General features: G+C 39.1%; 1 protein-coding gene across 5 annotated transcripts in view; it reads right to left on the minus strand.

The window, feature by feature from the left end:
* Positions 1-12,063, minus strand: part of MAP9 (microtubule associated protein 9) — a 48,440-nt gene extending 36,377 nt beyond the window's left edge. For 2 of the 5 annotated variants that reach the window (XM_025268225.3, XM_044930588.2), the window contains exons 1-5: positions 11,820-12,061; positions 10,570-10,715; positions 9,763-9,847; positions 8,349-8,657; positions 843-1,072 (exon numbers count right to left, since the gene is read on the minus strand). In XM_025268225.3, the coding sequence (XP_025124010.3) occupies positions 843-1,072; positions 8,349-8,657; positions 9,763-9,847; positions 10,570-10,644 (699 nt within the window). In that variant the 5' untranslated portion in view covers positions 10,645-10,715; positions 11,820-12,061. Of the gene's footprint in view, positions 1-842; positions 1,073-8,348; positions 8,658-9,762; positions 9,848-10,569; positions 10,716-11,819 lie in introns of all 5 variants that reach the window. The other 3 variants (XM_044930589.2, XM_044930587.2, XM_025268226.3) reach the window with 2 other exon arrangements.
* Between the last annotated feature and the right edge of the window lie 3,411 nt (positions 12,064-15,474).

The following is a 15,474-nucleotide window of genomic DNA, read 5'->3' on the forward strand; positions in this document are numbered from 1 at the left end:
ATATCAAATTGCCAGCCTTACTGGTAAAGCTAACCTACAGGACAAGAGTGGAATAAGAAGCTTACTGTAATCACACTTCTGGTCTGAATTGGAGAGATCCATTCATTTAGTTGTGATACAAAGGACTTTCTCTGTCTCCCTTTGTACCACCTCTCTTACTCACATCTGAACCACAGAGTCAGAAGAAAGAAGCTTAGCCAGGTACTGTTTAGTTTTCTCCGATCTGCTTAAGCAGATTGTGGAGCAAGAATGTTCTTCCCATACTTATCCCTTCTGAAATGTGAGGTGGAAGTTTCCTAGCCATAGTGCAATTTAAATACAGGAGGCCAAGTGTTCTTCCCTAATGACAATACACAGTAAACTCCTGATGAACTGAAGGATCATATCTACTCCCATTGTGGTATCCCAAGAAAGATAGGACACTGCTGTGAACATTCAATATGCATTTGTTGAGTGATTAAAACCAAATGAATAAAATGACACCAGCCATAAATTATACAATTAAAATATGTGTAAATATATACTTGCAATTAAAGTGTTGCAAAGATTCTAAAGAACTGCACTATTTTTTCACATTTAACTTTCTCTGATATTGGATGCATTAATTAGCAGTTTTCTTCTTTCTTAGCAGTACACAAAATAATTCTGCATCTTTGCTCTATCTTACAATGCAGTTTTAGACCCAATAGAACATATTTTAAAAATTAAAGTTCCTTGTCATTTGCTGAAGAAAACATGTAAAACACACACAAACACACACATGCACGTACACAAATATTCTCTTTCTCTTATAATCAGATGCAAAAATCTGAATCAAAACACAATTCAGCAACAGTGCTAACCTCAGGATCAAGGTTTTCAGAGAATGCATTCCTCTCAGCTTCTGGTTGTCTGCCACTCAGCCTTGGGAGGAACGAAGGTGTGGAATGTCCCTCTAAATCTTCGTATGGGAGAGTTTCTTTATTGTTTCCTAGGCTATCTTTCTTCTCCCCATGGCTGTGCTTTTTCAACATGCTCCTTGGTCGAGGTGAAGGCTTAAATTGGCTGTCTGCTTCAAGGCTGCTGTTATTTTCTGCAGAAAAATACAATGCTTTAATACATTTAATACAGTAAAAAATATATATATTTTTAAGATGGTCATGGTTTCTCCTACACCCCAGGTGCCACCAAACTTCTCTCCTGTTTCCAAGCACCTAGCACCTTGCCTCTGTCCTGGAGAAGAAGCCCACACCCTTCTCTACAAAGAACTCCAGAAAGTAAAAGTAGGTGATAGTTGACAATCAAAAAAAATTTTTTAATGGCTGCCTTTCTGACAATAACTAGTATACTTCACTCTTGTGAGTAATTAACTATTCTATTTTATCAACTCTCATAGTATTAACAATTTTTTTAAACAAACAAAACCATGTCTTGATTTCAGCCTTTATAAAATGAGGCAGTTCAGCCATCAAACCTTTATTGAGTGTCTGCCGCCAGGCCCTGTTCACATCACTCACATAAACAGATCTCAGAATCAAGACACTGGCAATGGCCCTGTCCTAGGATTTTAGAGGTTGGGGAGGGAGATGATTGTAAACATATAAAATTATAAGACAAAGGTAAGTGCTGTAACAAGTATGAAGATGATGTCGGTACAGGGGTAGAAGAGCCAATGTCCCTGGAAAGAGGAATGGAGAACTCGACAACTTGTGAGCTGCTGTTCTCTGAGTCCATAAAACCTCTCCAGCAGTTATTAAAATTTCTCAGTTACTATTTCCACTACTTCTAAGTTTAAAACAACAATCTAATGCTGGTATACTTTCAGCCCTCAAAACACGATATACAGGTTTTTTACATGAACTTTTCCCTAAATTTCACTATATATATATATATATACACACATTTCTCCATTGTCCTACCAATGTATTCTTCTGACAAAGCTGCAAAATTGAATACCTTTCTCTTTTTTATCCATAAGTGGGGTTATAAATCTTGCTAGAAGATTCTACAGTCAGACCTAATTGGAACCACTATAAATGTTTCACTGCCAATTTTAGGTATGTCCTAAATTCTGGTCAAATGTCCAATTTAAAATCCAAGAGTTATCCTAGATTCCTCCCTCAAAATCCAAAGCATCATAATACCCTATTGATTCTACCTCTAAATATCTCTCATTTATCCTACTTTCTGCAACCCCACTGTCAGTTCCTTATCCAGTCTTGCCTAGATTACTGCCTCAGCAACATTTATAAAACACAAATCAGATCACACCACCCCTCTCCACAAAATTCTTCAGTGGTTTCCCATCATCCAGTCCTGCAAGTTCATTGCCTCCGAACAATATAAAAGGTTTCAGTCTTGTCCCTGGCTAGCTGTGCTGCCTCGTCACTGGCACACTCCCTTGGTAATCTGTCCTGATATGCCGGGCTCACTCTCCTTCTGCAGTTGGGCCACCTCTCTTGCCACCAAACTTTTACTCTCGTTCTTCCTCTGCCTAGGATGTCCACTTCTGGCTTCTCCTGACAAATGCTTGCTTGTCTTTGGAATCTCAGTTTACGCAGAATATTATATAAAGCTTGATAAAAGGTTTTGAGTCTTTTTTACTGTAATAACAACACTTAACAGGAGATCCATTCTCTTAACAAAATTTTAAGTGCAGAATACAGTATTATTACCTAAAGGCACAAAGCCATACAGCAAAACTCTAGAACTGTTCATCTTGCTAACTGAAACTTTACACATTTTGACTAGCAATTCCCATTTCCCTCTCCCTCTAGCCACTCATAACTACCATTCTTACATTGAAATCTTAACCCCAAAAGTGATATATTAGGATGTAGGACCTTTGGGAGGTGATTATGTCATAAAGGCAGACCTTCATGAATGGAATTAGTGCCCTAAAAACAATGTTCTAGAAAGTTCCCTTGCCCTTTCCACCATGTAAAGCTACAATGGGAAGCCTGCAACATGGAAAAGGACCCTAACCAACCATATGTGCCCTGTGATCTCAGACTTTCATCCTCCAGAACTGCGACAAACAGATTTTTATCGGTTATAATTCACCGAGTTTGAGGTTTCTGGTTGTGCTGACCTGCTAAGCTACTTCAGTCAGGTTTGAGTCTTTGCGAACCCGTGGACTGTGGCCCACCAGTCTCCACCGCCCTTGGGATTTTCCTGGCAAGAATACTGGAATGGGTTGCCATTTCCTCCTCCAGGGGATCCTCCGAACCCAGGGATTGAACCTGCATCTCCTGCATTGGCAGGCGGGTTCTTTACCACTAGCGCCATCTGGGAAGCTCCAGTAGTATTTGGGAAGCATTTGATGACAGCAGCCCAAACGAGTAAGGCAGTATTGAGGACTGGTGCCACATCTCTAATGCTGCACTCACAGTTACCGTCACAGTGCTTGTACAGTGAGACATATCATACAAACAACAAATACGTGTGCATAAATAAAATGATCTGCCTATGAACAAATGCTGAATAATAAAGTGAAGCGTAAAAGCATTTATAGCATGCTTCATTTATGCCCGATTGCTCTAAACCCTTCAGATACATAAACTCATTTAATTGTCTCAAACCCCTTGTGGTGGTTCAACTATCGGCCCCTTTCACAGATAAATAAAATGAGGAACAAAGAGCTCATGTGCCTATGGTTATAAACTCTAGTTTGTGGAATTAAAGCAGGAGCACCCTGGCTCCAATGCTAATGGAGTCAAGGTGCTCCTGCTTTAAAGTTAAAACAAAGACAGCATACCTTGTAAAAATTACTTACAATCACCATCAATGTGACCATTACCTGATAAAGTGAAAGAGTTTGATTATTGTACTTTTTACAGCAGAAAATTTAAGTCTGAATTTGGCAATAAGGAGTTCATGATCTGAGCCACAGTCAGCTCCCGGTCTCGTTTTTGCTGACTGTATAGAGTTTCTCCATCTTTGGCTGCAAAGAATATAATCAATTTGGTTTGGGTATTGAGCATCTGGTGATGTCCATGTATAGAGTCTTCTCTTGGAAGAGGGTGTTTGCTATGACCAGTGCATTCTCTTGGCAAAACTCTATTAGCCCTTGCCCTGCTTCATTTTGTACTCCAAGGTCAAATTTGCCTGTTAATCCAGTTAGCTCTTGACTTCCTACTTTTACATTCCAGTCCCCTATAATGAAGAGGACATCTTTTTTGGGTGTTAGTTCTAAAAAGTCTTGTAGGTCTTCATAGAACCATTCAACTTCAGCTTCTTCAGCATTACTGTTTGGGGCATAGACTTGGATTACTGGGATAATAAATGGTTTACCTTGGAAATGAACAGAGATCATTCTGTCATTTTTGAGATTGCATCCAAGTACTACACTTTGGACTCTTTAGTTGACTATGATGGCTACTCCATTTCTTCTAAAGGATTCTTGCCCACAGTAGTAGATATAATGGTCATTTAAATTAAATTTGCTCAATCCAGTTCATTTTAGTTCACAGATTCCTAAAATGTCAATGTTTACTCTTGCCATCTCCTGTTTGACCACTTCCAATTTGCCTTGATTCATGGACCTAACATTCCAGGTTCCTATGCAATATTGCTCTTTACAACATCAGACTTTACTTCCATCACCCATTTATATCCACAACTGGGTGTTGTTTTCTCTTTGATTCCGTCTCTTCATTCTTTCTGGAGTTATTTCTCCACTGATCTCCAGTAGCATACTGGGCACCTACCAACCTGGGGAGTTCATCTTTCAGTGTCCTATCGTTTTGCCTTTTCGTACTGTTCATGGGGTTCTCAAGGCAAGAATACTGAAGTGGTTTGCCATTCTCCTCTCCAGTGGAGCATGTTTTGTCAGAACTCTCCACCATGACCCGTCCATCTTGGTTGGCCCTACACGGCATGGCTAATAGTTTCATTGAGCTAGACAGGCTATGGTTCATGTGATCAGTTTGGTTAGTTTTCTGTGACTGTGGTTTTCATTCTGTCTGCCTTCTGATGGAGAAGGATAAGAGGCTTATGGAAGCTTCTTGATGGGAGAGACTGACTGAGGGGAAAACTGGGTCTTGTCGGGAGCTGGTGATTGACAGGGAAGCCTGGTGTGCTGCAGTCCATGGGGTTGCAAAGAGTTGGACACGACTGAGTGACTGAACTGAACAGCAGACAAGCAAGAACAAAGGAAACTTTCAGGTTCTAATATTTTGATAAAGCATTAAATGATAGCAATATCTTATGATATTAAAAATATTAAGTTCTAAATATGATAAAGAAAAAAGTCTAAAAATTTAGATAGAGCTAAACGTGTTAACCACATTACTTCTTTAATGAATAAATTATTCATTTATATATTCAAATACTTAAAGAATTCTACATGCCAGGCACTAACCAGCAGACTCAACTTTTTCCTTCAACTTGAATAACCTTGGAATAATGATTTCAAATATTTTATACCAAAATTCCATTTCCAGAAGCATCAAGTTTTCAGAAAGAAAAAAAAAGTCTATACATTATCAAAATGTCTTGTTTCACTATCAAATGTAAATGATTACCTATTTCAGTAATTATTTTTATACTACATATACTGAATTGCAAATGGTTAATGATTGTTTAAAAATTCAGTATTGCACATTCATAATCCTGGGGCCATCTTGTGGTCAAAGTACAGTATTTCTCTATTCATTTTGTCACAGGTTTTAAAAAAGGTATTAAATAGACAGATTATTGCTTATTATGTACCATAAAGTTTTAATTATATACTTATATCTATATCAGACTAAGTTTTAGCTTTTATAGTATGCTCACAGTTTCTTATTACCTAATGAAAAGCTTTTCAGAATCAGGACAAATAGAACAAACATAATCTATAAAAATAGATTTTTAAACTCAACTATGACTAGGGAATACTACATACTCTATCTTTCATAAAGATTCACTGTGCATATATATTTATTAATGGTTCCAAGAAGTTCTCTCATAAAGAAGTCGGTTTAAAATTTCTATAACTCTGTGTTTTCCCCTTAATACAATGAACAAACTGTGGAAAATACTGTGGAAAAAGGTGATTTATTGGATTATTCACTATTTGATTATGTTTCCCTTCTCTCCATTTTTTATTTTACTCAGTACACTGTCAAGGTACATTTTAGCAAGTAAATTCTGTTTCATTAGACCTTGTGCTTACACTTTTGTAGACGTTTATAGTGTGAGACATACTTTTGTGTGATGAGTGTGTGCTGTCATGGCTGACTCTTTGTAACCCCATGGGACTATAGCCTGCCTGCCAGGCTCCTCTGTCCATGGAACTTTCCAGGCAAGAATACCGGAGTCCTCCTCCCAGGGGATCTCCCCAACCCGGGGATCAAGCCCACCTCTCCTGCATCTCCTGCAATGGCAGGTGGATTCTTTACCACTGTGCCACCTGGGTACATTCTTCAAACAATTCTGTAGGAAGGGAGAGCAAGGTTCCTCTCCCTCCTCATGAGGACAGTAAGGCTTACCCTATTGCTAAGGTCAAACATAATTAACATACAGTGGCTTTTTCCCTAGTATCTTTGCTGATTCATATCTTCTCCTCATTTGAAAGTGGATAGGATTGTCAGGGGTGGAAAAAGGAGTGGGTCCCTAATACGTATCTGAAATAAAGCTTTTCCTGAGGTTATCAGTGCTATCTAATATATAAAGTATGAAATACTTACCAGTATTGTATTTAATGATGATATAAAGGAAAGAGGTTTTTGTGAAGGTTAGTATCAACTACTATTGTTTTCCATAAAACATAAAAAGACTGGAAGACCCCAAATCCTTCACCTTCTATGCCCTTGTTCCTGCATGGTAGCCCAGGGGATCTCACGGCAGTTGGTGCCTGATTCACTCCATCCCTGCTGCGCTATGCCCAGGGCTCAGTAGAAATGCGGAGAAACTACTGTAATGGTCATACCAGGAACTTCCCCACAGAAAACTGAGTTTTAGTGGATTTTCCTGGGGAACAGAGAAACCAAATGGAGATTCTCTTAAGGAAGTCTAGAGGCTTAAATGATAAGAGTAAGAACACCTCTCTTTCCCATCCCCATTTCAAATATACAAATGTCACATAGATATTCTTGCAAATGGCTGCATGGAAATGATTCTTTAGGACTAGCCCCAATGCTGCTCTCTAACCCTAATGTTTGGAGTGTGAGATGGATTAGAAAGGATTCCACTGTAGTTACAGTGCTAAAAGCAAAATTGGAGCTCATATGTCTAAGCGAGGCTGGATGTAGATGCTCAAAGTTCTTCCACCTCCTGCATTCATTCAGTCTTGCATCTCTGCTGATGCCTGATAGGAGGCCAAAGAACCTTTAGTCATCCACATCCAGCCTCGCTAAGGCCTATGAGCTCCAATTTTGTTTTTAGCAGTGTAACTACAATGGACTCTTTTCTAATCAATCTCATACTCCAGACATTAGGGTTAGAGCAGCACTGGGGGAGTCCTTAAAACAATCATATCCATACAGTCATTTGCCAGAATATTTGTTTGACATCTGTATATTTGAAATGGGGGTTGGAGGACGGGAGGGAGAGGTGTTGTTGCTCTTACCATTTAAGCCTCCAGACTTTCCTGAGAATTACGGCTTTCCTCTATGGTTCTGGGTTTCCCAAGTCGCACTAGTGGTAAAGAACCTGCCTGCCAATACAGGAGACATAAGAGACATGGGTTTGATCCCTGGGTTGGGAAGATCTCCTGGAGGATGGCATGGCAACCCATTCAGTATTCTTGCCTGGAGAGTCATATGGACAGAGAAGCCTGGTGGGCTAAGGTCCATAGGGTCACAAAAAGTAGGACACAATTGAAGTGACTTACTACACACACATGCACCGAACCTCTACACAGCCAGATCTCCAATTTATGGGCTTCCTTGGTGGTTCACATAATAAAGAATCTACCTGCAATGCAGGAGACCTGGTTTCAATCCCTGGGTTAGGAAGACCCCTTGGAGAAGGGACCCACCCCAGTGTTCTTGCCCTGAGAATTCCATGGACAGAGGAGCCTGACAAGCAATAGTCCATGGGGTCACAAAGAGTCAGACAGGACTGAGAGACAAACATTTTCATTTTCATTTTCTATACTTCTAGTATTTTTATTTATATCTGTAAAACTGAAATGTTAAGTCTGTCTTTTTTCTTAAATATTTATTAGCTCCTATGTAAAAATATTTTGTAATTATCTTAAAATAAATTTTCAAGAAATGCAATTACAGTAACCTAACAAATTACCGAAGATGTACTTTTGATCCACTCTAGTATTCTTGACTGGAAAATCCCATGGACAGAGGAGCCTGGCGGGCTATAGTCCATGGGACTGCAAAGAGTCCAACACAGCTTAGCGACTAAACCAAACCAAACCAACAAATTACCTGAAGATGTACTTTTGATTGGAAGAATTCTAGGTTTAGTTTCCATTTTAATTTTCTCTTTTTCAACTTCCTGTTGTTTACTTTGAGATTCAGGTAAGGGATTTACAACCATGCCTTCACCATTATCAAGTGCAATGTCATTGTTTTTGATAGAGACTACTGGCTCATGTTTCCTCACATCATTGCTTGATTTCTTCGTTTTCAAAAAAGACAGTTTTGGAGAATTGTTTTCTTCATCATCTGATATGTGAAAATTATTCATTTTTTTATTAACTGAATTTTCATCTACTGAGGTGTCAGAAAAATCACCTAAGGAAACAGAAAAATAGAAGAGAAAAATATTTTCAATAGTACATTTTAAAGTTTTGAAGGTTACATTCATCAAAAACATTACCTTGAAGACTAGATATGAATTTACAACTGTGAATAGATTTGGAACCCTAAGAAAACTCCTAACTTAGGCAGTCTATAAATTAAAAATTTCAGTTTCATTTATTTAAAACATACTTACTGAGTATGAATAGTGTATCAAGTCAAGCACTGTGCTTGCTCTAAGAGAAGTCATTCAAAGGTTCTTCAAAACAACAATCAGTCATAGACATTTAGATTTTGGACTGTAAAACTTATTTATTTAATTATTTATTTTCAAAAACTTCATCATATAAAATCAAGAATATTTGTAAATGGAAGAATTAGCTAATAATGTTTTTCCAGTAAAATTTTGGAATTGCTATTCCATCCATACCAGAGTATTAGATTTTATTATGAGAAGAATAATAAAGAATGCTAACTTAACTATCCAGTAATGATTTAACTATTGTTCTGGTACCTTTTACAGAGAACACCGAGAGTTATTCACTGAATATCAAAGAATAAAACACTGAATTTCAAGTTCAGAATTTTATATGTTTATCTTGAAATGTGAAATGTTAATATCTTGCATAACCAAAGAAACCAAATTAATCATACAGTACTGATATACTGGGTTTTTTAAACGGATTCCCTTTCACAGCCAAAAAACCTTGATTTAGAAAAAGCATTATAAAAGTGATTCTGATGTACCCAAAGTTCAGTTCTATGGTCCCTAATTATTACCTCACTGTAGGTCTCATAGGGTTGGCCTTAAAGATGAACTTATCATCTCCAATATAATTTACCACTGACAAGCAAATCTGCTATCAGTTAATTTTCAGTTTTGTATACACACTCAGAAAAAAACAAGGACAATCATACAACTTTTTGAAAATTAAGAGTGACTTTTTATTCATTAAAAAGCTGGAGACCTAAAACCAGTGAATTCACTGGTATTATTTTAAAATGGTGATTTTTGTTTGTTTGTTTTGTTTTCAGGTTTCGGCTATAAATAACTAAGGAAGCAAAAAGAAGACATTTCTTTTCTCACATTCTCACATACCAATCTCATCACTGTCAAAGTCATCTGAGTATTCAGAACTTCTTTGTCTGGCTGAGCGAGCTGTAATTGCTTTTATTAGCTCATCCTGAAATGAGATAATTAAAATCAGTCTCCACCCAAATGTGTACTCTCATATGTAGAATTAATTCTTTTAACAAATAATGCTTGATTAATAACTGCTTTAAAACTCAGATTTCGTTCATCCAACAAATATTTACCGAAACCCTACTTTATGCCATGCACCCAAACTCTAAGAGGCAACACAGAACATCACAGATGACCCCTTTTTTCATGGAACTTACAGTTAAACAAGAAACACCAAGAAAATTAATTGAGGGACTCTATCTGGACCAGGTTCATTATAAACTGATATTTGGAAGAAACTGGTATTCTTCATGATCTTTTGTTTCAGCATATTGCTATTAACAGATGTAATCAATACCATAAATTGAGACCTCCAATTCAAAATTGTAGCAACTGGACACAGAAAGCTTAAATGTTATTATGTTAAACCAGAAAAAAAATTAACAATATTTATATGAAAATGGCAATTAGAAGTTGCTATTTAACTTTCACAAGCGAATTTAATTTTTAATATACTAAGAACCTAGTATTTAGTTTGGTAGTCTTAAAGCCACACAGAAGAGCTGGTAATACTAGAGCCCAAATACAATCATCTGCAAAATCTCAAAAGAAACATAGGATTTACTCATGCTCTATATAGGACTGTTCTAGGATTACTTTCAAGTCCAATATTCCTAATACAGGTATTACCTTGTAAAATCATTCAAAATAAAAATACTTTACCTGGAAAGTAGTTCTTTTGGTGACTTTTGGACTCTTTGTATATGCCAAAGTTGTGCTAAAAACTTCATCAGACATAGTGTGTTTTAATTCTCGACCTTTATAAAATGGCTAACCAATGATAGGAATAATTCAACCTCTGATGATGGCTGAAACACACAAAAAACAAGTCAGAGATTTTTGCATGCTTGAGAATTTGTATTATTACATTTAATGCTTCCTTGGCCACCAGAAAGTGAAGTCGCTCAGTCGTATCCGACTCTTTGCGACCCCATGGACTGTAGCCTACCAGGCTCCTCCTCCATCCATGGGATTTTCCAGGCAAGAGAACTGGAGTGGCTTGCCATTTGACCACCAGAAAAGCCAAACAAAAACAAGAAAAGCATCATTGAGCTGCATGTTCACTTCAACAGAGTTCTTGAAAATAAATAGCAAATTCTACCAACAAACTGGTTTTCAAAGAGAAAAGAAAATTCAAACTTATCTTAAAGTAGTTTTACAATTATTTTATTATCCTAAATAAGTTTTACAGTTATTGCACTCACTTGAATAATGAGCGCAATGGCTTGTTGCCAATTAAAACAGAAACTTTTGTACCTATCTTCCATTCAAAAGTATAACATTGCCTACAAAAGAGGCATACTTATTTAAAAGGCTATTTTTATTTTAAAAATGAAGTCTACTTTTATTTAAAAGAAAGTGAAGTCGCTCAGTCGTGTCCGACTCTTTGCGACCCCATGGACTGTAGCCTATCAGGCTCCTCCGTCCATGGGATTTTCCAGGCAAGAGTGCTGGAGTGGGTTGCCATTGTCTTCTCCAGGGGATCTTCCCGACCCAGGAATCGAACCCGTGTCTCCCGCATTGCAGGCAGACACTTTACCCTCTGAGCCACCAGGGAAGCCCTTTATTTAAAAGCCATACTTATTTAAAAGAAGACTACTGTCAGCATAAAGGATCATCTAAGAACTTTATCATTTAAATTTTTTTTCTTTCACTCTTCCCTCTCACAAAAATGTTAATACAATTAGATAAAACAAAATGAAGTTGCTCCAGGAGGAGACTGCCGGGCCCCCTCGCTGCCCTCCGCAGCGCGCAGGGATCGCTCTGGCCCTACAAGGTGGCGGCGCCCTGTGCCTGACCGCTCGGCCCATTGCAGCCGACCCAGCAGCAGCCACTAGCCACGCCAGTGCACAGCCGAGCGCGGCTCCGGCCCCAGTTCTCCGCGACCCGCAAGTCCCGCCTTCTGTACTCACCTGGCATTCCTGCGGAGGGCAGCCCGCAATCTGAGAACCCAGCGGCTGGCCCCTCTACCCGGCCTGCCCCTGGCTGCTTTCAGAGACCTGACTTCTTAGGAAGCTCGGAGGCGAGACGAAGAACGGAGGTGGGGGGGCGGTTGCTAGGATACAAGATCTCTGGGAGGAAGTGACTTCTCCCGCCCAGGGCCTCGGGTACCTAACACCGCCCTGCAGCCCTACGTGTCACTGAGGCGACCGCCCAGAGAAAGGAAATGACGTCAGCCACTCTGGGTCTGGGGAGAAGGGTGTTTTACCTGTCGCCTATGCTTCAGTCGTTACCTAGGAGACGGCACCCGTCCGGCTGCCTGAGAGTTGGCGCCTGCGCACTGAGAGTTGGCGCCTGCCAGTGGAGGGGCTTGCTACATCAGCGCAAAGCATATCCGTTGTTTTGCCACAGTTGTCACAGACATGAAGTTCTGCGAATCGGAGTAGTGTACTGACGGACTAATGCACTGATAGATGGGACAGAAAGGCAAGATAATGACTTTTGCAGGTTCAGGAGTCAAAGGGCACATTTGAATCCTGGAGCACCTCTCTCTATCCATGTGATGTCCTGCAAGTTAAGGTCTGTATACCCTAGTTTCCTCTTCTGTATTAAAAAAAAAAAAAAAAGGAGGCTATAATATTAATAGTAACCGTAATAGCCATAAAGAAAGCTGAGCGCCAGAGAATTGATGCTTTTGAACTGTGTTGTTGGAGAATACTCTTGAGAGTCCCTTGAACTGCAAGGAGATCCAGCCAGTCCATCCTAAAGGAAATCAGTCCTGAATATTCATTGGAAGGAATGATGTCGAAGCTGAAGCTCCAATACTTTGGCCATCCCACGCGAAGAACTGACTCATTGGAAAAGACCCTGATGCTGGGAAAGATTGAGGACAGGAGGAGAAGCGGACGACAGAGGATGAGATGGTTGGATGCCATCAACGACTCGATGGACATGACTTTGAGCAAACTCCTGGATGTTGGTGATGGACAGAGAAGCCTGACGTGCTGCCGTACATGGGGTAGCAAAGAGCCGGACACGGCTGAGTGACTGAACAGAGGTGAACTGGCGTTGCTGTGAGTATTGAACGAAGTTATGCAGATGGAGTACTTGAAAGATTGCCTGGGATTGCATTCCATTAGTGTTAGATAACACTCCATGTAACTCAGCCACAAAGGGCCTGGACAGAAGTCATTCCTTGGCCACACAGCTTAAAACCCATTCTAAGTGTTTCTTTAATATAAATTCTTTGGGTATGTACTCAGTGGATATTCTGGCAAAAATTAAATCAGTCAACAAAATAAACTAAAAAGGCAGAGGACTGTGTGCTGATAAAGTAACCAAAAATAACAGCACTTAACTAGCGTAGGTAATCCTTAACAAAGTAAACAAAAGAAAAAGTTCTTTAAAGACTTACAAGGATTTCTACTATTTTTTTTAATTTAGAAGAAGCTTAATCCTAATTGAATTGTCTGAATTTATTATTCATTGACTAGTAAATTAAACTTGTTCTCAGTATTTTCCCCCCACCTCTGAATTTTTTTCACTTCTTCAACAATTTATTTATAAAGAAATCACAGTGGATACAAGTTTAATAAATCAATATGTTGAAAAACTAAATGTGCATAACAAGAAATACTAAATTTAGTTTTTTAAAAAAGACAGTTCATGCTTTTAACAGTCTGTGCAATACAACTTTTTAAATACAGTGTTCAGTTTATGCTCAACTTGTTTGAAAAATTTAGTTTGATCAACATTTGCTTAACTTCGATGTTTTCAAGAAATTCTTTTTTAACTTTTTACTTTGTATTGGATTATAGCTGATTATCAATGTCGTGATAGTTTCAGGTGAACAGTTAAGGGACTGGGCTTCTCATATACATGTATATATTCTCCCCCAGACTCCCCTTCCATCCAAGCTGCTACATTACATTGAGCAGTGTTCCATGTGCTATACAGTAAGTAGGCTGCTGTTGGTTATCCATTTTAAATATAGCAGTGAGTACACGTCCACCCCAACTCACTAACTATCCCTTTCCCTCGTGCTTTCCCCCCTACAACCATAAGATTGTTCTCTAAGTCTATGGGTGTCTTTCTGTTTTGTACATTCATTTGTATCTTTTCTTTTCAGATTCCACATAAAAGGGATGTCATATGCTATTTTTCCTCCTCTGTCTGACTTACTTACACTCACTATGGCAATCTCTAGGCCCATGTTGCTGCAAATGGCATTGGTTTATTCTTTTTAATGGTTGATTAATATTCAATTGTACATTGAGAAACCTATATGCAGGTCAGGAAGCAACAGTTAGAACTGGACATGGAATAACAGACTGGTTCCAAATAGGAAAAGGAGTACGTCAAGGCTGTATATTGTCACCCTGTTTATTTAACTTATATGCAGAGTACATCATGAGAAACGCTGGGCTGGAAGAAGCACAAGCTGGAATCAAGATTGCTGGGAGAAATGTCAATAACCTCAGATATGCAGATGACACCACCCTTATGGCAGAAAGTGAAGAGGAACTCAAAAGCCTCTTGATGAAAGTGAAAGTGGAGAGTGAAAAAGTTGGCTTAAAGCTCAACATTCAGAAAACAAAGATCATGGCATCTGGTCCCATCACTTCATGGGAAATAGATGGGGAAACAGTGGAAACAGTGTCAGACTTTATTTTTTTGGGGTCCAAAATCACTGCAGATGCTGACTGCAGCCATGAAATTAAAAGACGCTTACTCCTTGGAAGGAAAGTTATGACCAAACTAGATAGCATATTAAAAAGCAGAGATATTACTTTGCCAACAAAGGTCCGTCTAGTCAAGGCTATGGTTTTTCCAGTAGTCATATATGGATGTGAGAGTTGGACTGTGAAGAAAGCTGAGTGCTGAAGAATTGATGCTTTTGAACTGTGGTGTTGGAGAAGATTCTTGAGAGTCCCTTGGACTGCAAGGAGATCCAACCAGTCCATTCTAAAGGAGATCAGTCCTGGGTGTTCTTTGGAAGGAATGATGCTAAAGCTGAAACTCCAGTACTTTGGCCACCTGATGCTAAGAGTTGACTCACTGGAAAAGACTCTGATGCTGGGAGGGATTGGAGACAGGAGGAGAAGGGGACAACAGAGGATGAGATGGCTGGATGGCATCACTGACTCGATGGACGTGAGTTTGAGTGAACTCCAGGAGTTGGTGATGGACAGGGAGGCCTGGCATGCTGCAATTCATGGGGTCACAAATAGTCGGACATGACGGAACTGAACTGAACCATATCTTCTTTATCCATTCCTCTGTCAATGGACATCTAGGTTGCTTCCATGTCTTGCTATTGTATCAGCGCTTCAATAAACATTGGGATGTCTGTATCCTTTCAGATCATGTTTTTCTCTGGATATATGCCCAGGAGTGGGATTGTGGGACCCTGCATATGTCCATATGGTAACTCTATTTTTAGTTTTTTAAGGAACCTACATACTGTTCTCCATAGTGGCTATACAAATTTACATTCCCACTAACAGAGTAGAAGGATTCCCTTCTCTCCACAGTTCCTCCAGCATTTATTGTTTGTATTTTTTAATGGTAGCCATTCTGGCTGTTATGAGGTGATATTTCATTGTAGTTTTGATTCATATTTCTCTA

The sequence above is a fragment of the Bubalus bubalis genome, chromosome 17 (genome assembly GCF_019923935.1).
Source record: "Bubalus bubalis isolate 160015118507 breed Murrah chromosome 17, NDDB_SH_1, whole genome shotgun sequence".
NCBI lineage: Eukaryota > Metazoa > Chordata > Mammalia > Artiodactyla > Bovidae > Bubalus > Bubalus bubalis.